This window comes from Nerophis lumbriciformis, linkage group LG24, assembly GCF_033978685.3.
Source record: "Nerophis lumbriciformis linkage group LG24, RoL_Nlum_v2.1, whole genome shotgun sequence".
Classification (NCBI taxonomy): Eukaryota; Metazoa; Chordata; class Actinopteri; order Syngnathiformes; family Syngnathidae; genus Nerophis; species Nerophis lumbriciformis.
The window spans coordinates 41,417,501-41,442,353 of NC_084571.2; the positions used below are offsets into that span (position 1 = coordinate 41,417,501).

General features: G+C 43.9%; 1 protein-coding gene across 1 annotated transcript in view; it reads left to right on the top strand.

Moving 5' to 3' along the window:
• LOC133620532 (rho GDP-dissociation inhibitor 2-like) overlaps window positions 1-24,853 on the top strand; it is a 68,502-nt gene that overhangs the window by 35,795 nt on the left and 7,854 nt on the right. Inside the window, exons 2-5 of the mRNA XM_061982117.1 lie at window positions 1,389-1,562; window positions 1,853-1,936; window positions 13,062-13,138; window positions 20,159-20,222. Coding sequence (XP_061838101.1) covers window positions 1,389-1,562; window positions 1,853-1,936; window positions 13,062-13,138; window positions 20,159-20,222 — 399 coding nt within the window. The remainder of the gene's footprint in view (window positions 1-1,388; window positions 1,563-1,852; window positions 1,937-13,061; window positions 13,139-20,158; window positions 20,223-24,853) is intronic.

The window sequence follows — 24,853 nt, forward strand, 5'->3', positions numbered from 1 at the left end:
TTTTATTTAAAGACTATAAATACAAAAAAAAAAAAGGATCAAACAAAAAGCGCGCACAGAGGCGGAGAATAAACTATGAAACCAAAAGACTATAGCAAAAAAGTACAAACAAAAAACACGCACAATGGCGGAGAACAAACTATGAAACCAAAAAGACTATAGACATGGAACAAAAACTTACTTGGCTTGGACAGAAATAGTTGCTTGAGGAATTGACATGGAAAGAAGTATCAGGCATGGACAGAGCATAAATGTGGTGAGGTCGTCAGAAAGACAAACTGAAAAACACTGAACTTAAATACTACAGCAGGCCCGGCCCTAACCAATCTGGCGCCCTAGGCAAGAAACCGAATAGCTTTATCTTTGACCTTTTTTTTTTTTACTTACAACTATACCTAATATATAAAGGGGTGGACAAGTGACTATTACCTGCAGGGCAAACATTAGCTAACCAGAAGGCAATAACAATGTAAACAAAAACACCTGCTTAAAAGATAATACCTGAGGAATGTAAGGTGGGAGTACAGTAATTACCTAACATTACATTATTATTTTCCATAACAATGTAGCCCCCTCCACAATATTAACCCGACGTTTAAACAGAACTAGCTATTTATTGATTAGCAATTGCCGAATCATGTAACATTAGCTTAATGCTAACAAGCCAGGTTACTATCACATTCTGTAACAGACAAATAATTTCATGTAGGCTAACGTTACCTACCTGCTACCTCTGTCTTTTCTCGTTTCTACTCCTCTTCTTTTCTCTTTTTTCTTCCTTGGGCACCTGACAGTTTTGGCCGTTTTGACATCTTGTGTTGATTTTTTGATGTGGTGACGTCCAAAAAGAGTCATGATACGGGAAGGGGGGGGCGTAATGTTGTAACAAATAATATTTCTATTAAATAGGCTTTACTTTGCATTTCAATTAACGTGGGATTATTTTTTTGTATTTAGAAATAATAGTACCAACTTTCTTTCTTTTTTTTTTTTTCTCCAACATTTGTGGCACTGGCGTGGCGCCCCCTGATGGACGGCGCCCTTAGCATTTGCCTATACGGCCTATGCCACGGGCCGGCCCTGTACTACAGACATGATTAACGAAAACAGGTGCGTGACTCAAGACGTGAAACAGGTGCGTGACGTGACAGGCGAAAACTAATGGGTTGCTATGGTGACAATCAAGAGTGCACAATGAGTCCAAACGTGGAACAGGTGAAACTAATGGGGTAATCATGGAAACAAGACAAGGGAGTGAAAAGACAGAAACTAAAGAGTCCTATAACTAAACAAAACATGACTTAAAACAAAACATGATTACACAGACATGACATCTACAGTGTGCACTAAACTCTTGTCGTCTTCCTTCTTCTTTGTAAAAAAAAAAGGTTTCATGCTGGACAAGAAGGAGCTGCCTTTGGAGGGGGAAGAGGACGAGCGAAACCTCAACTACAATCCTCCGGCCCAGAAGACTTTGCAGGAGATTGAGGATCTGGACCAAGATGACGAGAGCCTGGTGAAATATAAGCAGACCCTGCTGGGGACCAAGCCAATGGTGGCAGGTGTGTGTGTGTTTACATGAGGAGCCATTCCAGTTACTGCTGCTCTAATTCACTCGATACGACAACGTCCGTCCGTGCATGGATGCATTCATCAAGTACTGATGACACACACGCACACACACACACACACACACACACACACACACACACAGACAGACGTAGACCCTGCTTGCATCTCATACCACAACTGATATCAGAAGAAAAGCACAGACTGAATACAGTTTCATGTTCAACCGATTGTCCTTTTTTGCTCACTGTGAGGTAATAAGTGTGATACTGTGCATCTGCAGACGTCTCCGGTCCCAACGTGCAAGTGACCAAGCTGACCCTGTTGTGTAACGAGGCCCCTCGACCAATTACCGTCGACCTTACAGGTACGCCTCACTTCCTCCCTTTAATGCTTCCTTACACTTTGCTCTCATCACGGATGGAATACAATTTAAAAAAAATGGTGTGAGGCAGTTTCAGCCTCTGTGCTGCATTCATGTCTGCATTGGGTGTGTCCAGAGAGAAAGAGCGAGAGAGTTAAATGTTTGCTTGCTGGGCATTATTGACGTTTTCTCCAGAGCAGGAGCTGAGGCAGCAGCTATGGAGGTAGTTTGTTGGCTTGTAATAATAATGTATTCATATACAAGTTTTGACATTACAAATGATATTTTGCTTGCTATGCTTCACCTTCAAACATCCATCCATCCATCCATCCATCTTCTTCCGCTTATCCGAGGTCGGGTCGCGGGGTAGCAGCCTAAGCAGGGAAGCCCAGACTTCCCTCTCCCCAGCCACTTCGTCCAGCTCCTCCCGGGGGATCCCGAGGCGTTCCCAGGCCAGCCGGGAGACATAGTCTTCCCAACGTGTCCTGGGTCTTCCTCATGGCCTCCTACCGGTCGGACATGCCCTAAACACCTCCTTAGGGAGGCGCTCGGGTGGCATCCTGACCAGATGCCCGAACCACCTCATCTGGCTCCTCTCGATGTGGAGGAGCAGCGGCTTTACTTTGAGCTCCCCCCGGATGACAGAGCTTCTCACCCTATCTCTAAGGGAGAGCCCCGCCACCCGGCGGAGGAAACTCATTTCGGCCGCTTGTACCCGTGATCTTGTCCTTTCGGTCATAACCCAAAGCTCATGACCATAGGTGAGGATGGGAACGTAGATCGACCGGTAAATTGAGAGCTTTGCCTTCCGGCTCAGCTCCTTCTTCACCACAACGGATCGATACAGCGTCCGCATTACTGAAGACGCCGCACCGATCCGCCTGTCGATCTCACGATCCACTCTTCCCTCACTCGTGAACAAGACTCCGAGGTACTTGAACTCCTCCACTTGGGGCAAGATCTCCTCCCCAACCCGGAGATGGCACTCCACCCTTTTCCGGGCGAGAACCATGGACTCGGACTTGGAGGTGCTGATTCTCATCCCAGTCGCTTCACACTCAGCTGCGAACCGATCCAGTGAGAGCTGAAGATCCTGGCCAGATGAAGCCATCAGGACCAAATCATCTGCAAAAAGCAGAGACCTAATCCTGCAGCCACCAAACCGGATCCCCTCAACGCCTTGACTGCGCCTAGAAATTCTGTCCATAAAAGTTATGAACAGAATCGGTGACAAAGGGCAGCCTTGGCGGAGTCCAACCCTCACCGGAAACATGTCCGACTTACTGCCGGCAATGCGAACCAAGCTCTGACACTGATCATACAGGGAGCGAACCGCCACAATCAGACAGTCCGAAACCCCATACTCTCTGAGCACTCCCCACAGGACTTCCCGAGGGACACGGTCGAATGCCTTCTCCAAGTCCACAAAGCACATGTAGACTGGTTGGGCAAACTCCCATGCACCCTCAAGGACCCTGCCGAGAGTATAGAGCTGGTCCACAGTTCCACGACCAGGACGAAAACCACACTGTTCCTCCTGAATCCGAGGTTCGACTATCCGTCGTAGCCTCCTCTCCAGTACACCTGAATAGACCTTACCGGGAAGGCTGAGGAGTGTGATCCCACGATAGTTAGAACACACCCTCCGGTTCCCCTTTTTAAAGAGAGGAACCACCACCCCGGTCTGCCAATCCAGAGGTACCGCCCCCGATGTCCACGCGATGCTGCAGAGTCTTGTCAACCAAGACAGCCCCACAGCATCCAGAGCCTTAAGGAACTCCGGGCGGATCTCATCCACCCCCGGGGCCTTGCCACCGAGGAGCTTTTTAACTACCTCAGCAACCTCAGCCCCAGAAATAGGAGAGCCCACCACAGATTCCCCAGGCACTGCTTCCTCATAGGAAGACGTGTTGGTGGGATTGAGGAGGTCTTCGAAGTATTCCCTCCACCGATCCACAACTTCCGCAGTCGAGGTCAGCAGAACACCATCCTTCAAACACTGAATACTAAAATATATGAAACTGGCAAAGCAATAATGGCTTTGTAAGACACTATTTCCTGCCATGCACATCTGAACGTGTCTCATGTACGTTTGCTGACTTGCAAAGTGGAACTCAATTATACACTGCTGAAAATCAAAAAGCCGTTGTGCCATAAGGTACATTCTTAGGAGTGCTTGATAATGCTTTTTGAACATTTTATTGGGTGTACAAATTGCTTTTGAAATAGTGGGGCAGTAAATCGGCTGATCAAACAAAACAGAAACCTCGCCGCGAAAGCCAGCTCTCAAACCAGCTAAGCAGAATCAATAAATCCACAGTGAAGTGTTGGTCGATTTACAAAACTGAAACAATACAAAAAATAATTAGACTAGATGATGTTTATTTGAAAGGGGACAATGTAATTTCATAAAACACATGGTTAATTAAAGCTGCAAGCAGCGTTGGTCGGGCCCGCGTATTTGGCAGGTGCTAGTCCTAAATCTCCCAATACTTTTGTCCAGTGATAGTCATAAGTGTCCCAATACTTTTGTCTACTTTTAGTCTGAAGCGTCCCAAGACTTTTGTCTAGTGTACCTACCTTGTCTGCATTGTGTGGGCACGTTGGTGCTTCCTGCTTTTAAGCAGCCATCTTAAAAAAACAGCAGCGCAGCAGCATCAGCGCAGCGGGTCTTTGAAGGGTCATAAAATCAAAACCGGAGCAGTTAGAAAAACGCGCTTCTGTAGTTTTAATCACAAGGGTTCAATCTCTCTCCTGTGTTAGTTTGAAGGCAAAACAACAAAGGCGCTCAGAGGAGATAGATTTTGAAGGAAGGAGACCTGTTTTTACAAAAAATTTGTTTTGAAGGGGGAATAGCAAACTTCCTGTTGATTTTTGCTGGGGGTTGTCGATCTATGAAATGTAGGTCTAAGTGAGACCTACATAGAGGTTTTTGTTTCATGTCTCTCCGACTTTCCCAGTGGGAGTTACAGGCAGTTTTGTCATTTTTTTCTTCAGAGGAGCAGTTTTTTCTGCGTTTTATAAAAAAATTGCGGTAGAGCACAATTTTAAGATTTGGGGTTAGGTTTTTTAATTAGATCGCAATTTTTGCCAGTCCTGATGTGTGTGTTCAGTTTGGTGAGTTTTGAAGCATGTTAAGAGGGTCAAATTAGAGCTCAAAGAGGCAAAAGTGACTGTTTTTAGTACTTTTTTGTCTTGAAGGGGGAATTGCCAACTTCCTGTTGATTTTTGCCCGAGAATATACTATTATGAAATCTAGGTCTAAGTCACACCTACATGAAGGTTTTTGTTTCATGTCTCTCCGACCTTCCTAGTGGGAATTACAGGCAGTCTAGTTTTTTTTCCGTAGGGGGCGCTAGAGCGCAATTTTGAGTTTTGTGGTTCGTTTTTTTTAAAAAAAGGCAATTTTCGCAGGTCCTGATGTGTGGGTCAAATATGGTGAGTTTTGAAGCATGTTAAGTGGGTCAAATTACAGTTTAAAGTGGCGGCGGAAGAATAAAGAATAAAGAATAATAAAACCTTACAAATTCAATAGGGCCCGCATGGCCCATTGCATAAGGACTCCCTTTGGGAGTCCTTATCCAATGGGCCATGCGGGCCCTAATTAAAGTGGCGGCGGAAGAATAAAGAATAAAGAATAATAAAACCTTACAAATTCAATAGGTCCTTATGTCCCATTGCATAAGGACTCCCTTTGGGAGTCCTTATACAATGGGCCATGCGGGCCCTAAAAAAGCCAGAATTAGCCAGAAGGCTAGTTTTCATCTGTAGTCCCCTGGCCATGATGTATAAAAGGCATTAAAATTACAATTTAAAGGAAAATAAAGAGAGAGAAAAAGAATAAAAGCACAGAATACATATACAATATGTGTTAAAAAATAAAATACAACATAACATTTATTTTAGCATCAAAACAGGCTCATATGTTAGCGGTGGCAGCTGTAGGCGTTGATAAGACACATTTTCCAATTTTTTTGTGAAGGTCTTGTTAGTTGTGAGCAGTTGAACCTCCTCAGGTACTGACTTCCACACATTTGTACTCCTTACCAGAGGTGGGTAGAGTAGCCAGAAATTGTACTCAAGTAAGAGTACTGTTACTTTAGAGATTTATTACTCAAGTAAAAGTAAGGAGTAGTCACCCAAATATTTACTTGAGTAAAAGTAAAAAGTATGTTGTGAAAAAACTACTCAAGTACTGAGTAACTGATGAGTAACATACACACACATATCATATATATATATATATATATATATATATATATATATATATATATATATATATATATATATATATATACATACACACACATATATATATATATATATACACACACATATATATATATATATATATATATATATATATATATATATATATATATATATATATATATATACACACATTTATATATATATACATATATATATATATATATATATATATATATATATATATATATATATATATATATATATATATATATATATATATATATATACCGGTATATATATATACAGTATATAATTTATATTTATTTATTTTGCCGTTTTTGTTTACATGTTAAATGTGTTTTAATGAATATACATGCATGTTTAACACATATAGATTCCTTTCTTTCATGAAGACAAGAATATAAGTTGGTGTATTACCTGATTCTGATGACTTGCATTGATTGTAATCAGACAGTAGTGATGATAACGTCCACGTTTTCAAATGGAGGAGAAAAAAAGTTCCTCCTTTCTGTCTAATACCACATGAAAGTGGTTGGTTTTTGGCATCTTATTTGTCCAACTTCCATATTCGTTTTTATACACTTTACAAGAAATACATTGGCGGCAAACTCCGTAGCTTGCTAGCTTGTTTGCGCTGGCTTTCAGAGACTCTTATTTTGAAAGCGCAGGCGCGATGGAGCGGCACTTTTATTGTGAAGACAGGAACTGTGCAGTCAGTCTTTGGGCTTTTGACGGGATGTACGGTTGAAATAAAAAAGGGTCTTTTTTCCTTCACACTTTTGATTGATTGATTGGAACTTTTATTAGTAGATTGCACAGTACAGTACATATTCCGTACAATTGACCACTAAATGGTAACACCCCAATAAGTTTTTCAACTTGTTTAGGTCAGGTCATGTGACCGCCTGGCTCTGTTTGATTGGTCCAACGTCACCAGTGACTGCATCTGATTGGTGGAACGGAGTGAACGTCACCAGTGACTGTATTTGTTGAAACGCAGGCACTATGAAGGTCTGTCTGACAGACCAAAACAAACAAAGCGTGCATTAACAGATCGATAAAAATTAGTAGCGAGTAGCGAGCTGAATGTAGATAAAAGTAGCGGAGTAAAAGTAGCGTTTCTTCTCTATAAATATACTCAAGTAAAAGTAAAGGTATGTTGCATTAAAACTACTCTTAGAAGTACAATTTATCCCAAAAGTTACTCAAGTAGATGTAACGGAGTAAAAGTAGCGCGTTACTACCCACCTCTGCTCCTTACTGACCTGGCCCACTTACTGAAAGTGCAGAGGAATATAACAGTCACCTCTGACAGAGCCTGGAGTGACACGCTCACAGCTGTTTCTTTGGCTGATGAACTCTGCCAGAGGATCTGGAACCAATCCCCAGGGATCAATAAAGTACTTTCTATTCTATTCTATTCATGCAGTACCTGCTCAGTGGCCTAGTGGTTAGAGTGTCCGCCCTGAGGTGGGTAGGTTGTGAGTTCAAACCCCGGCCGAGTCTTACGTGTGTGTGTGTGTGTGTGTGTGTGTGTGTGTGTGTGTGTGTGTGTGTTAGTAGCCTGACTCTGCTATTGGACTTCCTGTGTTCACTGTCCATTAGGAAGCACTCAAGACTTGGATTGAATTACGCAGAGGATTTATTTTTGTGATTGCTTCAAAACTTCCTCTTCCTTCACTATCAACACATTTCAAACTTCCTCTCCCTTCACTTTCTTTCTTTCTTTCTTTCTTTCTTTCTCTCTTTCTTTGTATTCTCCAGGAGATGAATATAAAAACTTAGCGTGTCATTTGTGTAGTATTTTGTTCAAGTTCCTTCAAAAGGTTGTAATCTGGGACGAGGAGGCGGGGCTTAATATGTATCTCCATCCCTTGTACTGTGCCTGTCATGTCTGTGTAATCATGTTTTGTGTTAAGTCGTGTTTTTGTTTAGTTATAGGACTCTTTAGTTTCTGTCTTTTCACTCCCTTGTCTTGTTTCCATGATTACCCCATTAGTTTCACCTGTTCCACGTTTGGACTCATTGTGCACTCTTGTTTGTCACCATAGCAACCATTAGTTTTCACTTGTCACGTCACGCACCTGTTTCACGTTTTGAGTCACGCACCTGCTTTCACTAATCATGTCCATAGTATTTAAGTTCATTCATTTTCTGTTGTTCGTCCTGACGACCTCACACCACATTTATGCTCTGTCCATTTTTTCATGTCCATGTTCACGCTGCTCCTTTTTTGTCCATGCCAAGTAAGTTTTCTTTATTCAAGCCATAGTTTGCAAGTTTTGTTTAATTGTTCATAGTTTATTCTCCGCCACTGTGCGCGCCTTTTGTTTGATCTTTTTTTGTATTTATAGTTAATAAATAAATCATGTACCTTAATTCCCGTCTCGCCCGTGCCAACTTTCCGTTGCATCCTGGAAAAGCACACACCCCGGACCAAGTCTTGACAGTGCCACCGTTTTATTGTCATCCATCACTTCAAAAGTGACATTTAAAAAAAAACATTTTGGTATCGATTTTGTAGCAAGTAAATACAGGACCTGTATCACCAATATCCTTACTGATTCTTTTCCCTTAAAATCATACTTGCCAACCCTCCCGGATTTTCCGGGAGACTCCCGAAATTCAGCGCCTCTCCCGAAAACCTCCCGGGACAAATTTTCTCCCGAAATTCAGGCGGAGCTGGAAGCCACGCCCCCTCCAGCTCCATGCGGACCTGAGTGACGTGTTGACAGCCTGTTCACACGTCCGCTTTCTCACAATATAAACAGCTAATGATCGAGGGCGAGTTCTTGGTTTCTTATGTGTGTTTATTGTACGGCAGTTTCATTAACGTCCTCCCAGCGCGGTAACAACACACAACAACAGCAGTCAAGTTTTCGTCGACCGTAAAGCAGTTCGTCTGCCGTAAACAGCAATGTTGTGACACTTTTAAACAGGACAATACTGCCATCTACTGTACATGCATATGTGACCCACCCATAATGTGTCACATTTTTGTGTTGATTTATTTTGTATTTTTTGTGGTTTGAATTCGTTTTTGGAGCTGTCATTACACATTTATCAGTATTCACATTGGTCAGTAGGGGGCAGTAGGGCGTTTCTTCCCAATTGAATGCTATCACCTGCAGACCGGAAGTGGCTTGTCATTCTGATGAGCGCGACCAGTCTGTGAACAATTGAAACATCCTGTGTGCTTTTTCCTCCTGTATAACAGGTTAGTTTTGGTGAATCAACTCACTGAATAATATCCATGTGATCTTTATAAGTTTAAGTACACATTCTGATGGTGGAGCCTAACTCTAAAGTGTTTGTGAGTTGTAGTTTGTATATGTGAATGAATCCAGTGCACAGCTGCAGTAATCAATACAAAAAGGCGACGTGAGTGCGCAATGTTTATATAGGAACTTCTGATCCTAATTCAGACTCCCAAATTAGAGCTCCCGTTTTCTTATTGATTTTATAATGTATATTTGTATAATGTGTGTGTTCTGAAATAGTGACAGAGAATAGAACAAGGATGGACAATTCAACCCTTAACTCAACAATTAGTAGATGAGAGTAGATGAGTGTTATGTGTGTGTATATGTGTAAATAAATGAACACTGAAATACAAGTATTTCTTTATATATATATATATATATATATATATATATATATATATATATATATATATATATATATATATATATATATATATATATATATATATACATATATATATATATATATATATATATATATATATATATATATATATATATATATATATATATATATATATAGAATTCACTGAAAGTCAAGTATTTCTTATATATATATATATATATATATATATATATATATATATATATATATATATATATATATATATATATATATATATATATATATATATATATCTTAACCACGCCCCCAACCACGGTTTGGTACGTACCTCGTTTTAGAGGTCACGGTTCGGTTCATTTTCGGTACAGTAAGAAAACAACAAAATATACATTTTTGTGTTATTTATTTACCAAATTTGCAAAATCTTCCACCAAAAATATTTTTCTTAGTGTAATATTTGATGTGAAGTAATGGGAACCTTGGATAGGTCAATAATTCATAATAACATTGATTTTGATTCAATATTATGTTTTGAGCAATGACAGTTTTGAAAGAAAAAAAAACTGCTTTATTTTATTAGTCAACATTGCAACTTTTTCTAAATTACATTTCACCTTTAAGCTTTTTTATTTCACTTTTGTTATGTTTCTGTTTATTTGAATAGTATTTTTAGAATGTGCCGTGGGCCTTTAAAACATTAGCTGTGGGCCGTAAATGGCCTCCTTTTGACACCCCTGCTATAGATAATCCATCCATCCATCCATCCATCTTCTTCCACTTATCCGAGGTCGGGTCGCGGGGGCAGCAGCCTAAGCAGGGAAGCCCAGACTTCCCTCTCCCCAGCCACTTGGTCCAGCTCCTCCCGGGGGATCCCGAGGCGTTCCCAGGCCAGCCGGGAGACATAGTCTTCCCAACGTGTCCTGGGTTTTCCCCGTGGCCTCCTACCGATCGGACGTGCCCGAAACACCTCCCGAGGGAGGCGTTCGGGTGGCATCCTGACCAGATGCCCGAACCACCTCATCTGGCTCCTCTCCATGTGGAGGAGCAGCGGCTTTACTTTGAGCTCCTCCCGGATGACAGAGCTTCTCACCCTATCTCTAAGGGAGAGCCCCGCCACCCGGCGGAGGAAACTCATTTCGGCCGCTTGTACCCGTGATCTTGTCCTTTCCGCCATGACCCAAAGCTCATGACCATAGGTGAGGATGGGAACGTAGATCGACCGGTAAATCGAGAGCTTTGCCTTCTGGCTCAGCTCCTTCTTCACCACAACGGATCGATACAGCGTCCGCATTACTGAAGACGCCGCACCGATCCGCCTGTCGATCTCCCGATCCACTCTTCCCTCACTCGTGAACAAGACTCCCAGGTACTTGAACTCCTCCACTTGGGGCAAGATCTCCTCCCCAACCCGGAGATGGCACTCCACCCTTTTCCGGGCGAGAACCATGGACTCGGATTTGGAGGTGCTGATTCTCATCCCAGTCGCTTCACACTCGGCTGCGAACCGATCCAGTGAGAGCTGAAGATCCTGGCCAGATGAAGCCATCAGGACCAAATCATCTGCAAAAAGCAGAGACCTAATCCTGCAGCCACCAAACCAGATACCCTCAACGCCCTGACTGCGCCTAGAAATTCTGTCCATAAAAGTTCAGAACAGAATCGGTGACAAAGGGCAGCCTTGGCGGAGTCCAACCCTCACTGGAAACGTGTCCGACTTACTGCCGGCAATGCGGACCAAGCTCTGACACTGATTATACAGGGAGCGAACCGCCACAATAAGACAGTCCGTTACCCCATACTTTCTGAGCACTCCCCACAGGACTTCCCGGGGTACACGGTCGAATGCCTTCTCCAAGTCCACAAAGCACATGTAGACTGGTTGAGCAAACTCCCATGCACCCTCAAGGACCCTGCCGAGAGTATAGAGCTGGTCCACAGTTCCACGACCAGGACGAAAACCACACTGTTCCTCCTGAATCCGAGGTTCGACTATCCGGCGTAGCCTCCTCTCCAGTACACCTGAATAGACCTTACCGGGAAGGCTGAGGAGTGTGATCCCACGATAGTTGGAACACACCCTCCGGTTCCCCTTCTTAAAGAGAGGAACCACCACCCCGGTCTGCCAATCCAGAGGTACCGCCCCCGATGTCCACACGATGTTGCAGAGTCTTGTCAACCAAGACAGCCCCACAACATCCAGAGCCGGAACTCATCCACCCCCGGGGGCCTTGCCACCGAGGAGCTTTTTAACTACCTCGGCAACCTCAGCCCCAGAAATAGGAGTGCCCACCACAGATTCCCCAGGCCCTGCTTCCTCTATAGATAATAAAAAATTAAATCTATGGATAAAAAGCAGAGCCTGGCGACGCATGCGCGTTTATCATAACTCTCTCTCTCTCTCTCTGTCTCTGCCCCTCCCTCACCAATGCTGCTGTTTGTTTTGTTTTTAACCCCTTCTTAACCCTGAACGTACATTGAAAATACACGCAACCCTAACTCGAAATGCCGGACATTTGAGGCATTTAAGAAACTCCGCCCTGACAGCTCCGCAAAAGAGGACATGTCCGGTGAAAAGAGGACGTATGGTCAGTCTATCCTAGCCCGTTAGCTGCTAGCATGCCGTGTGTTGTGCCTCGGTGTGCATTGTTTACACAACGTGCGTTACGCTACTTAATATGTCCGTGTGGAAACTCGTTCGGTACACCTCCGAACCGAACCGGAACCCCCGTACCGAAACGGTTCAGTACAAATACACGTACCGTTACACCCCTAGTTTGGGGTCATTGTCCTGTTGGAACACCCAACTGCGCCCAAGACCCAACCTCCAGGCTGATGATTTTAACTTCTCCTGAACAATTTGGAGCTAATCCTCCTTTTTCATTGTCCCATTTAAAGCAGCAGTTCCATTGGCAGCAAAACAGGCTCAGAGCATAATACTACCACCACCATGCTTGACGGTAGGAATGGTGGTCCCGGGATTAAAGGCCTCACCTTTTTTCCTCCAATCATATTGCTGGGTATTGTGGCCAAACAGCTCCATTTTTGTTTCATCTGACCACAGAACTTTCCTCCAGGAGGTCTTATCTTTGTCCATGTGATGTCAGATGAAAGAAAAATGGAGCTGTAAAACTGAGTATAGTCACACAAGTTGTGTAAATAGTTTACATTTGGAGCATAGCATCATAGTCATGAAAGGCCATTGTTGACTCTGCAGGATGATGTCATCACCAATGCAGTCACACCTCATGTCCGACATTTACCAGCTGAGGTCATTTTGTTTGTGCAGGAGACCTGAGCAGCCTGAAGGAGAAGACATTCACCCTAAAAGAAGGCATCAAGTACAGGCTAAAAATACACTTTAAGGTAAGAGGAAAACAGTAGCTTGAGATGTATTTATTGTTGTGGCCTTTACGGTAACAACTGTGACGCAATGCACCCGATGCTCTCCACTGTCTTGTTTCATGTTTCTTTTTCATCTACTGTGTACCGTATTTTCCGCACCATAAGGCGCCCCGGGTTATAAGCCGCGCCTTCAATGAACGGCATATTTCAAAACTTTGTCCACCTATAAGCCGCCCCGTGTTGTAAGCCGCATCTAACTGCGCTAAAGGAATGTCAAAAAAAACAGTCAGATAGGTCAGTCAAACTTTAATAATATATTAAAAACCAGCGTGATGTGGGCGCGCATGGAGTCGTATATCAACATGGACGGAGCTGCGTGAAAAAAGCCACCCGGCCTCTTCGCGTAAACTTAAACTTACCTTAACCACTCGCTCATCTTTTCTTCATCCATCCCTTCGAGTTAGCTTTTATGATGACGCCGGCTGGAAAGGTCTCTTTTGGCAAGGTCTTCCTTTTGAATATCACCATGGGTGGAAGTTTCTGGCCATTAGCATGGCAAGCTAGAACCACAGTGAAGGATGACTTCTCATTCCCTGTGGTGCGAATATTCACCGTACGTGCTCCCGTTGTATCCACAGTGCGGTTCACAGGAATATCAGTTGCTGTGAAATAGTAATCCGTGTGCGGATGGAGAGATTGCGTCTTTTCATGAACCGGATACCTGTCGCTTAGTAGGAGCCATTTTGTGGTCTTTACAGATGTAAACACACAAAGGAAATGAACCGTACGGTAATATCCGCGCGCTTTTTCTTCTTCTACGCGGGCGGGTGGTTGCTTACAGTAGAAGAAGAAGCGCTTCCTGTTCTATGGGGGCGGGTGCTTACCTTGGCGGTTGCTTGCGTAGAAGAAGAAGCGCTTCCTGTTCTACCGGGAAAAAAGATGGCGGCTGTTTACCGAAGTTGCGAGACCGAAATTTTATGAAAATGAATCTTAATATTTATCCATATATAAAGCGCACCGGGTTATAAGGCGCACTGTCAGCTTTTGAGAAAATTTGTGGTTTTTAGGTGCGCCTTATAGTGCGGAAAATACGGTAAATAAAAAGATGATGTTCTTGCGGGATTGGGAGGATTTGGCAAAAACATCTTCCCTTTTCTTGAGATGATTGTCTTATCAATATTTTGCGCAGGGTCAAAGGACCGAAGGATAGATAGAAATACACTATCTTGCCAAAAGTATTTGGCCACCTGCCTTGACTCACATATGGACTTGAAGTGCCATCCCAATACTAACCCATAGGCTTCAATATGACACCTTTTGCAGCTATTACAGCTTCAACTCTTCTGGGAAGGCTGTCCACAAGGTTGCAGAGTGTGTTTATAGGAATTTTCCACCATTCTTCCAAAGGTGCATTGGTGAGGTCACACACTGATGTTGCTGGCTCTCAGTCTCCGTTCTAATTCATCCCAAAGGTGTTCTATCGGGTTCAGGTTAGGACTCTGTGCAGGCCAGTCAAGTTCATCCACACCAGACTCTGTCATCCATGTCTTTATGGACCTTGCTTTGTGCACAGTCATGCTGGAAGAGGAAGGGGCCCGCTCCAAACTGTTCCCAAAAGGTTGGGAGCATGGAATTGTCCAAAATGTTTTGGTATCCTGGAGCATTCAAAGTTCCTTTCACTGGAAGCCCAACTCCTGAAAAACAACCCCACACCATAATTCCTCCGCTGACCCCTCCCTGTCAGTTTATGTGGCCTACCACTTGCTGGCTGAGTTGCTGTTGTTCCCAAACTCTTTACTTTTCTTATTATGAAGCCGACAGTTGACTTTGGAATATTTAGGAGCGAGGACAGTTCCACGCTGGAAATCACTGAGAGCGGCCCATTCTTTCACAAATATTTGTAGAAACAGTCTCCATGCCTAAGTGCTTGATGTGATTAGGACACCTGATTCTCATCATTTGGATGGCTGGCCAAATACTTTTGGCAATATAGTGTACATGAAATGCATGTCCTGAACTCACCCTTCAATCTCTTTATAGAAAAAGATCATATTCTGTCACTTATCCGTTGTTTCAAATGGATGTCGCAATAGGTTTTTTTAAAACGCTCTTAATGAACAAAGACATGTAAAGACAATATAACATTGTTATAAAATAAGCAAATTGAAGGAAATACAAAGGTGAGTGTGAGGTTCAAACACTGATGACATCTATTAAACGAGACAAGAAGCAAAGAAATTGTCAAGACTTGCTCTTGGGTGTGTGCTTTTCCGGGATGCAACGGAAAGTTGGCTCGGGCGAGACGGGAATGAAGGTACATGATTTATTTATTATTATCAAAAAAAAGGAATAAACGAAAGCGCGCACAGTGGCGGAGAATAAACTATGAAACCAAAAGACTAACGGACCGACCCCAGAATGTGAGACTTGGCCCGCACCTCTCATCCTCCCGCACGCTGAGCATCGGCTCCCCACAGGGCTGTGTGCTGAGCCCCCTCCTCTACTGCCTTTACACCCATGACTGCAGTCCGGCCCACAGTGACAACCTTACCGTCAAGTTCGCCGACGATACCACAGTGGTCGGGCTCATCTCCAGGGGTGACGAGGCTGCCTACAGAGAGGAGGTCCTGAAGCTGACGGCCTGGTCTTCGGAGAACAACCTCGCTCTCAACACCAGCAAGACCAGAGAGATCATCGTCGACTTCAGGAGGAGCAGCACTGACCCTGCCCCCCTCTACATCAACGGCGAGCGTGTAGAGAGGGTCCACACCTTCAGGTACCTTGGAGTCCACATCTCTAATGACTTCTCCTGGACAGTCAACACCACATCAATCATCAAGAAGGCTCAGCAGCGGCTACACTTCCTTAGAGTCCTCGGGAAGTACAACCTGAAGCCTGACCTGCTGCTGACCTTCTACCGCTCGTCCATCGAGAGCCTGCTGACCTACTGTATTACGGTATGGTACGGCAGCTGCACTGCAGCAGACAGGGAGAGGCTGCAAAGAGTGGTCAAGACGGCTCAGAAGATCATCGGCCGCCCTCTCCCCTCTCTGACGGACATCTACACCTCCCGCTGCCTCAACAGAGCCAGTGCCATCATCAAGGACAGCACCCACCCTGGCTCTGACCTGTTCCACCTGCTGCCCTCTGGGAAGCGCTACAGGTGCATTAAAACCAAAACAAACAGGCTAAAGAACAGCTTCTTCCCCAGGGCCATAACCATCCTGAACGGACTGCCCCATTGTCCCTCATAACTGCCTTCTCTTCGGTGCAATAACCCATTCCACCAACCACCCTGTTTTTGTTTTTTGTTTTTTCATGTATATATTCATTTCACACCATATTCATTGCACTTCTACATTTTTTATATTTTTATATATTTGCACATTGTTTTTCTAGCATGCACACATCGCACTGTATGGAATGGCCTCAAACTCGTTACCTTGCGTAATGACAATAAAGCTGATTCTGATTCTGATTCTGACTATAAACATGGAACAAAAACTTACTTTGACAAGGGACATGAAGCAGGATCTTAGAGGATGAAGAGAGTACATAAGCATAAATGTGGAGAGGTCGTCAGAAAGACAAACTGAAAAACACTGAACTTAAATACTACAGACATGATTAACGAAAACAGGTGCGTGACTCAAGACGTGAAACAGGTGCGTGACGTGACAGGTGAAAACTAATGGGTTGCTATGGTGACAATCAAGAGTGCACAATGAGTCCAAACGTGGAACAGGTGAAACTAATGGGGTAATCATGGAAACAAGACAAGGGAGTGAAAAGACAGAAACTAAAGAGTCCTATAACTAAACAAAACATGACTTAAAACAAAACATGATTACACAGACATGACAGAAATAAACAGAGACAGAATTCAATTTGGCTCAATTGAGGAGAAACGCGGCGACTGAACAGTCTGCACAGTCTTCCACCGCGCTCTGACGAAAAAAGGTTTACGTCGCCTCTTTTATTTGAACACTCCCTGTTTACACAACATCTGCTTGCAAAGGAATGGGGGGTACGTAAACAGCTCTTGTTTTTGGTCACATTGAAAACAAAAGAAAAAGATGCCTGGGGCTTGGGCTGGTCCTGGATCTAGCTTGGGCAGGTCTTGGATGACAATAGATAACCCCCATTCCGTCTCCTCCCGTCGTACACAATGGAATTTTCCAAGCCTTTGCTTGGTGCAACAAAGACAACCTCTTGTCTGTTCATTGGGAACTTAGAGAACGGAAAGTTTTGGGATAATTTACATACAATTTTTCTGACAGTGATCAATTCTTATCAATATATATTATGGTGAGTGTTATCGACAGTTGAACAATTTCAACATAATATTGCAAAGAATTCATTCATTGTGTAAGGAAAACAAAGTCAACAATAACTAAATGAAGTTATTTGCTTTTTACCCTCAAACTTATCACCTGAATGTGTGAATAAAAACAAAAACTGCTTTCGTGAAAATAAAATAGTATTGATCATATTATATAAAGATACTACCCTTGGTATCGGCAATGCTGATTTATGGATCGATCCGCCCTCTACTAACGTGTCATATAATGACCGTGACAATGCTGTTATTGTTTCCCGAGCGCGGCCCATGCTGCTGCTCACTGCTCTTCTCACCTCCCAGGGGGTGAACAAGGGGATGGGTCAAATGCAGAGGACACATAAGATGTCACGTTCAAACACTGAGGACATCTATTAAACAAGACAAAAGGCAAGGAATCAAACAGAGACAGAATTCAATTTGGACTCAATATTGAGGAGAGACATGGCCACTGCACTCTCTGTACAGTCCTGCACCACGCTCTGACGAAGAAGGTTTTCGTCTCCTCATTTATTCAGATGTTCAATGTTCACGCACCAACACATGTCACAGCAGGAATGGGAAGTATGTAAAACAGTCATTGTTTTCGGTCGCTTTGAAGACCAAGAAGAGGATTTCTCGGGCTTGGGCTCTTCCTGGATCCAGCTGGGGCAGGTGTTGGAGGACAATGGATAACCCCTACCCGTCTCCTGACCACAGCAACTTCAAGAGGGCAGCGGGTCGTAAATAGCGTTGACCTCGGTTACCAAATAGTTGGAAGAGAGTTTGTGAAATACTTCAGCGAGAGTTCGTTTAGCACTTCAAAGAGAGTTCCTCTGGAAGTTGAGCAGATCCTGCCATCTGTCCGTGTTGAAATCACAGTGGCGTTTCACGAGCCTTCTTCCTCTTGTTAGGCCTCGAAAGACAGCATTCATAATACAACGTTTCTTTTGTGATAACTTACAAACAATTATTCCAACAACTTTATTACTTACACACACAACGTCTCCACGGCAGTATTAGAAAGTAACAAACGTGTCCGCATCATTCAACTTGAACTTAACTTCATTAATTATTGTGGCCACTATGTGTTGCCAACAAAAAGTTACCACTCCACTTGTCTTATCCTCTTTCTTATAATCGACGTATTGATTTCCTATTGATAACTGCATATTTTCTACTGTAACGCGGTTCCAGCTACATTTCTTCAACCTTATTAAGCACTCATTGGTGTTGTTTAAAGATAGCTGAGCGGTTAGCTTAGCTATTAGCATGCCTGCTATCGGTATGTAACATCTTGTCTTGATAATGATACTTAAGACATTTAGTTTATTTGACGTAATGGAGGTGATTATTATCATCATAGGGGCGCGGTTCCACACTAAGTGTCACGTTCAAACACTGAGGACATCTATTAAACAAGACAAAAGGCAAGGAATCAAACAGAGACAGAATTCAATTTCTACTCAATATTGAGGAGAGACATGGCCACTGCACTCTCTGTACAGTCCTGCACCACGCTCTGACGAAGAAGGTTTCCGTCTCCTCATTTATTCAGATGTTCAATGTTCACGCACCAACACATGTCACAGCAGGAATGGGAAGTATGTAAAACAGTCATTGTTTTCGGTCGCTTTGAAGACCAAGAAGAGGATTTCTCGGGCTTGGGCTCTTCCTGGATCTAGCTGGGGCAGGTGTTGGAGGACAATGGATAACCCCTCCCGTCTCCTGACCACGGCAACTTTCAAGAGGGCAGCGGGTCGTAAATAGCGTTGACCTCGGTTACCAAATAGTTGGAAGAGAGTTTGTGAAATACTTCAGAGAGAGTTCGTTTAACACTTCAAAGAGAGTTCCTCTGGAAGTTGAGCAGATCCTGCCATCTGTCCGTGTTGAAATCACAGTGGCGTTTCACGAGCCTTCTTCCTCTTGTTAGGCCTCGAAAGACAGCATTCATAATACAACGTTTCTTTTGTGATAACTTACAAACAATTATTCCAACAACTTTATTACTTACACACACAACGTCTCCACGGCAGTATTAGAAAGTAACAAACGTGTCCGCATCATTCAACTTGAACTTAACTTCATTAATTATTGTGGCCACTATGTGTTGCCAACAAAAAGTTACCACTCCACTTGTATTATCCTCTTTCTTATAATCGACGTATTGATTTCCTATTGATAACTGCATATTTTCTACTGTAACGCGGTTCCAGCTACATTTCTTCAACCTTATTAAGCACTCATTGGTGTTGTTTAAAGATAGCTGAGCGGTTAGCTTAGCTATTAGCATGCCTGCTATCGGTATGTAACATGTTTATCTTGTCTTGATAATGATACTTAAGACATTTAGTTTATTTGACGTAATGGAGGTGATTATTATCATCATAGGGGCGCGGTTCCACACTAAGACTTAATAAGGGGACTATAGTGTCAGCCAGAGGGGGTTGTCGGCATTAAAAGGCATTAATCGTCAATGTCGATCGCGTACTTTTTCACAAAACTCGGCCGATGCTGATTGGTGGCCAATCCATCTGCACATCCAAAATTATAATTATTCTGAATTTTGAAGAAAAAATAATTCTTACAATGAACAACAATTTCTACGGTTGCCAGACTAACAAGTGTGTGTGTGTGTGTGTGTGTGTGTGTGTGTGTGTGTGTGTGTGTGTGTGTGTGTGTGTGTGTGTGTGTGTGTGTGTGTGTGTGTGTGTGTGTTTCAGGTGAACAAAGAAATTGTGGCGGGCTTGAAGTACCATCATGTCAGCTTCAGAAAAGGAATAAAAGGTAAAGCCATTTTACTACACAGTTGGTAACCCAATCATAAATGTGAGTATTAGACGTAGTATGATGCAGTTCTACACATTGAATGAATACTGCTAAGCTACTTTATAAAGATGTTTTAAGCTCAAATATTTCATTGATTAAAATCTAAGGTATTTGTTATTATTATATACAATTATCATACCTGCCAACTACTCCGGTTTTCCCGTAATTAGTACGGTTTTCATCAACCTATTCCGGGTTACGGTTGCAGTGATAAAAAATACGGTTTTTCATTAATTCCATCCATCTATCCATCCATCTTCTTCCGCTTATCCGAGGTCGGGTCGCGGGGGCAGCAGCCTAAGCAGGGAAGCCCAGACTTCCCTCTCCCCAGCCACTTCGTCCAGCTCTTCCTGTGGGACCCCGAGGCGTTCCCAGGCCAGCCGAGAGACATAGTCTTCCCAACGTGTCCTGGGTCTTCCCCGCGGCCTCCTACCGGTCGGACGTGCCCTAAACACCTCCCTAGGGAGGCGTTCGGGTGGCATCCTGACCAGATGCCCGAACCACCTCATCTGGCTCCTCTCCATGTGGAGGAGCAGCGGCTTTACTTTGAGCTCCTCCCGGATGGCAGAGCTTCTCACCCTATCTCTAAGGGAGAGCCCCGCCACCCGGCGGAGGAAACTCATTTGGGCCGCTTGTACCCGTGATCTTGTCCTTTCGGACATAACCCAAAGCTCATGACCATAGGTGAGGATGGGAACGTAGATCGACCGGTAAATTGAGAGCTTTGCCTTCCGGCTCAGCTCCTTCTTCACCACAACGGATCGATACAGCGTCCGCATTACTGAAGACGCCGCACCGATCCGCCTGTCGATCTCACGATCCACTCTTCCCTCACTCGTGAACAAGACTCCGAGGTACTTGAACTCCTCCACTAGGGGCAAGATCTCCTCCCCAACCCGGAGATGGCACTCCACCCTTTTCCGGGCGAGAACCATGGACTCGGACTTGGAGGTGCTGATTCTCATCCCAGTTGCTTCACACTCAGCTGCGAACCGATCCAGTGAGAGCTGAAGATCCTGGCCAGATGAAGCCATCAGGACCACATCATCTGCAAAAAGCAGAGACCTAATCCTGCAGCCACCAAACCAGATCCCCTCAATGCCTTGACTTCGCCTAGAAATTCTGTCCATAAAAGTTATGAACAGAATCGGTGACAAAGGGCAGCCTTGGCGGAGTCCAACCCTCACTGGAAACGTGTCCGACTTACTCCCGGCAATGCGGACCAAGCTCTGACACTGATCAGACAGGGAGCGGACTGCCACAATCAGACAGTCCGATACCCCATACTCTCTGAGCACTCCCCACAGGACTTCCCGAGGGACACGGTTGAATGCCTTCTCCAAGTCCACAAAACACATGTAGACTGGTTGGGCAAACTCCCATGCACCCTCAAGGACCCTGCGGAGAGTATAGAGCTGGTCCACAGTTCCACGACCAGGACGAAAACCACACTGTTCCTCCTGAATCCGAGGTTCGACTATCCGGCGTAGCCTCCTCTCCAGTACACCTGAATAGACCTTACCGGGAAGGCTGAGGAGTGTGATCCCACGATAGTTAGAACACACCCTTCGGTTCCCCTTCTTTTTTTTTCATTAATTAAAAAAAACAAAAGGGTGAAAACTACGCGAATTGCACCTTGTGCAGACAAGATTTTTCGATCGGACACGGAGGAATTAGCGATGTAAAAGACCACGTTGGGACAAAAAAACACAAGTCTAATGCCGTTGCTAGCGATACAAGTGGAAAACTTTCAACGTTTTTCGTCGCCCAAACAGATTCTTTGGATGTGATAAATGCCAAAGTTTTATTTACGGAGGCAATAATTGAGCATGGACTTCCAATCGCACTGGCTGATCACATGGGACAGTTAAATGTTTGTAATGCAACCTTTAAAAATCATTACGCGGTGATCGCGGTCCCAAAAATAAACTTTTCTTGCATGATAATGTCCAGAAAAACTCGCTTTATATTACTATAGAGTCCTTTTAACGAATGAGTTTGATGGTTTATCACAAACCTTAAATGAAAGAAGTCCTTTGTTCTCCTGCACCATGCATGCACTTTGGCCTTGCTTCGTGTTTGTTGCGCAATCCTGTCGGCTGTATTTCACAGCACGTCTTTGACAACTTGAAGTGGCATAAAACATTTAAAACAAAGGGGTTATAGGAACAATCACTTTCAGTGTTTTATGCCACTTCAAGTTGTCAAAGACGGTATGCTGGTGCCCGACTGCCACAAGTGGAACAAACATTTGAAACAAAGGGGTTATAGGAACAATCACTTTCAGTGTTTTATGCCACTTCAAGTAAACTTATCATAAAGTTACCATATCATTTTTGCAGTATGATCAATCTGATAGAATACATTTGGATTTTAGCCACAAAAAGGTAATGACACCAATGTTATCTTTTGGAATTGTTTAGTACTGTTATACTGTTAAAAGTGTTTATACTATTTATGCTTTCAAGTCCAAGTTGAAGAAATCTTGTTAAATGTTGACAGCATAACTACCAAAATACAGAAGTATGTCCTTAATATTTTTACAGTGCTATTTCTGTTGAAAAGTTAAAATGATTACATTAGAGATGTGATGTGCCACTTTTCAAGTGTCTGATGGCTTCAATTAATTTTCATTCATTTTTCATATTTTGAATTCTTTTGAAAGGCTTACAAAAAAACTACATTTGAATTGTAATTCCATGCTATTGACAGGACTATTAATTTTAATGAAGTTAGCTTACCATGTTTACAGTATGATAATTGTGATAGAAATGTGAATTTTAGGCACAGAATATTTTTTACAATTGAACAAGGCAGTAGATTATACAAGCTTGGACAGAAAGTTAATAATGACACCAATTTTTTTTTTAATGGAATTGTTTAGTACTGTTTTACCATTTGTTTACTGTAAAAAGTGTTTATACTTTCAATTAACAAATTGAAGTCTTGTGAAAGGTTGACAGGATAACTGGCATTAACTGTCAAATTAATTTCAAACTATTGAAGTTAGCTTACAGAATAAACATGTCAATCAACCCATATGATTTTTGCTGTAATATTTTTGTTTTGAAAAGTCACTGTGACTGATAGAAAAGTGATGGTTTTAGCAACATTTTAACCTGTCTGAATGCTAATAATCATTTTGCGTCGGGGGGCGAAGCCCTGAACCCTCCACCAGGACTTTGTCCTGGACCTACCGGGGCCTGCGGCCCCTGGACCCTGGCTACTAGGTTTTTCTGATTTCAAAAGTTGGCAGGTATGAATTATACATATATATAAATATATAACATTATATACAGTACCTCGGATGTTGTGGATCGGTGGAGGGAATACTTCGAAGACCTCCTCAATCCCACCAACACGTCTTCTTATGAGGAAGCAGTGCCTGGGGAGTCTGTGGTGGGCTCTCCTATTTCTGGGGCTGAGGTTGCTGAGGCAGTTAAAAAGCTCCTCGGTGGCAAGGCCCCAGGGGTAGATGAGATCCGCCCGGAGTTCCTTAAGGCTCTGGATGCTGTGGGGCTGTCTTGGTTGACAAGACTCTGCTGCATCGCGTGGACATCGGGGGCGGTACCTCTGGATTGGCAGACCGGGGTGGTGGTTCCTCTCTTTAAGAAGGGGAACCGGAGGGTGTGCTCTAACTATCGTGGGATCACACTCCTCAGCCTTCCCGGTAAGGTCTATTCAGGTGTACTGGAGAGGAGGCTACGCCGGATAGTCGAACCTCGGATTCAGGAGGAACAGTGTGGTTTTCGGCCTGGTCGTGGAACTGTGGACCAGCTCTATACTCTCGGCAGGGTCCTTGAGGGTGCATGGGAGTTTGCCCAACCAGTCTACATGTGCTTTGTGGACTTGGAGAAGGCATTCGACCGTGTCCCTCGGGAAGTCCTGTGGGGAGTGCTCAGAGAGTATGGGGTATCGGACTGTCTGATTGTGGCAGTCCGCTCCCTGTATGCTCAGTGCCAGAGCTTGGTCCGCATTGCCGGCAGTAAGTCGGACACGTTTCCAGTGAGGGTTGGACTCCGCCAAGGCTGCCCTTTGTCACCCATTCTGTTCATAACTTTTATGGACAGAATTTCTAGGCGCAGTCAAGGCGTTGAGGGGATCTGGTTTGGTGGCTGCAGGATTAGGTCTCTGCTTTTTGCAGATGATGTGGTCCTGATGGCTTCATCTGGCCAGGATCTTCAGCTCTCACTGGATCGGTTCGCAGCAGTGTGTGAAGCGACTGGGATGAGAATCAGCACCTCCAAGTCCGAGTCCATGGTTCTCGCCCGGAAAAGGGTGGAGTGCCATCTCCGGGTTGGGGAGGAGATCTTGCCCCAAGTGGAGGAGTTCAAGTACCTCGGAGTCTTGTTCACGAGTGAGGGAAGAGTGGATCGTGAGATCGACAGGCGGATCGGTGCGGCGTCTTCAGTAATGCGGATGCTGTATCGATCCGTTGTGGTGAAGAAGGAGCTGAGCCGGAAGGCAAAGCTCTCAATTTACCGGTCGATCTACGTTCCCATCCTCACCTATGGTCATGAGCTTTGGGTTATGACCGAAAGGACAAGATCACGGGTACAAGCGGCCAAAATGAGTTTCCTCCGCCGGGT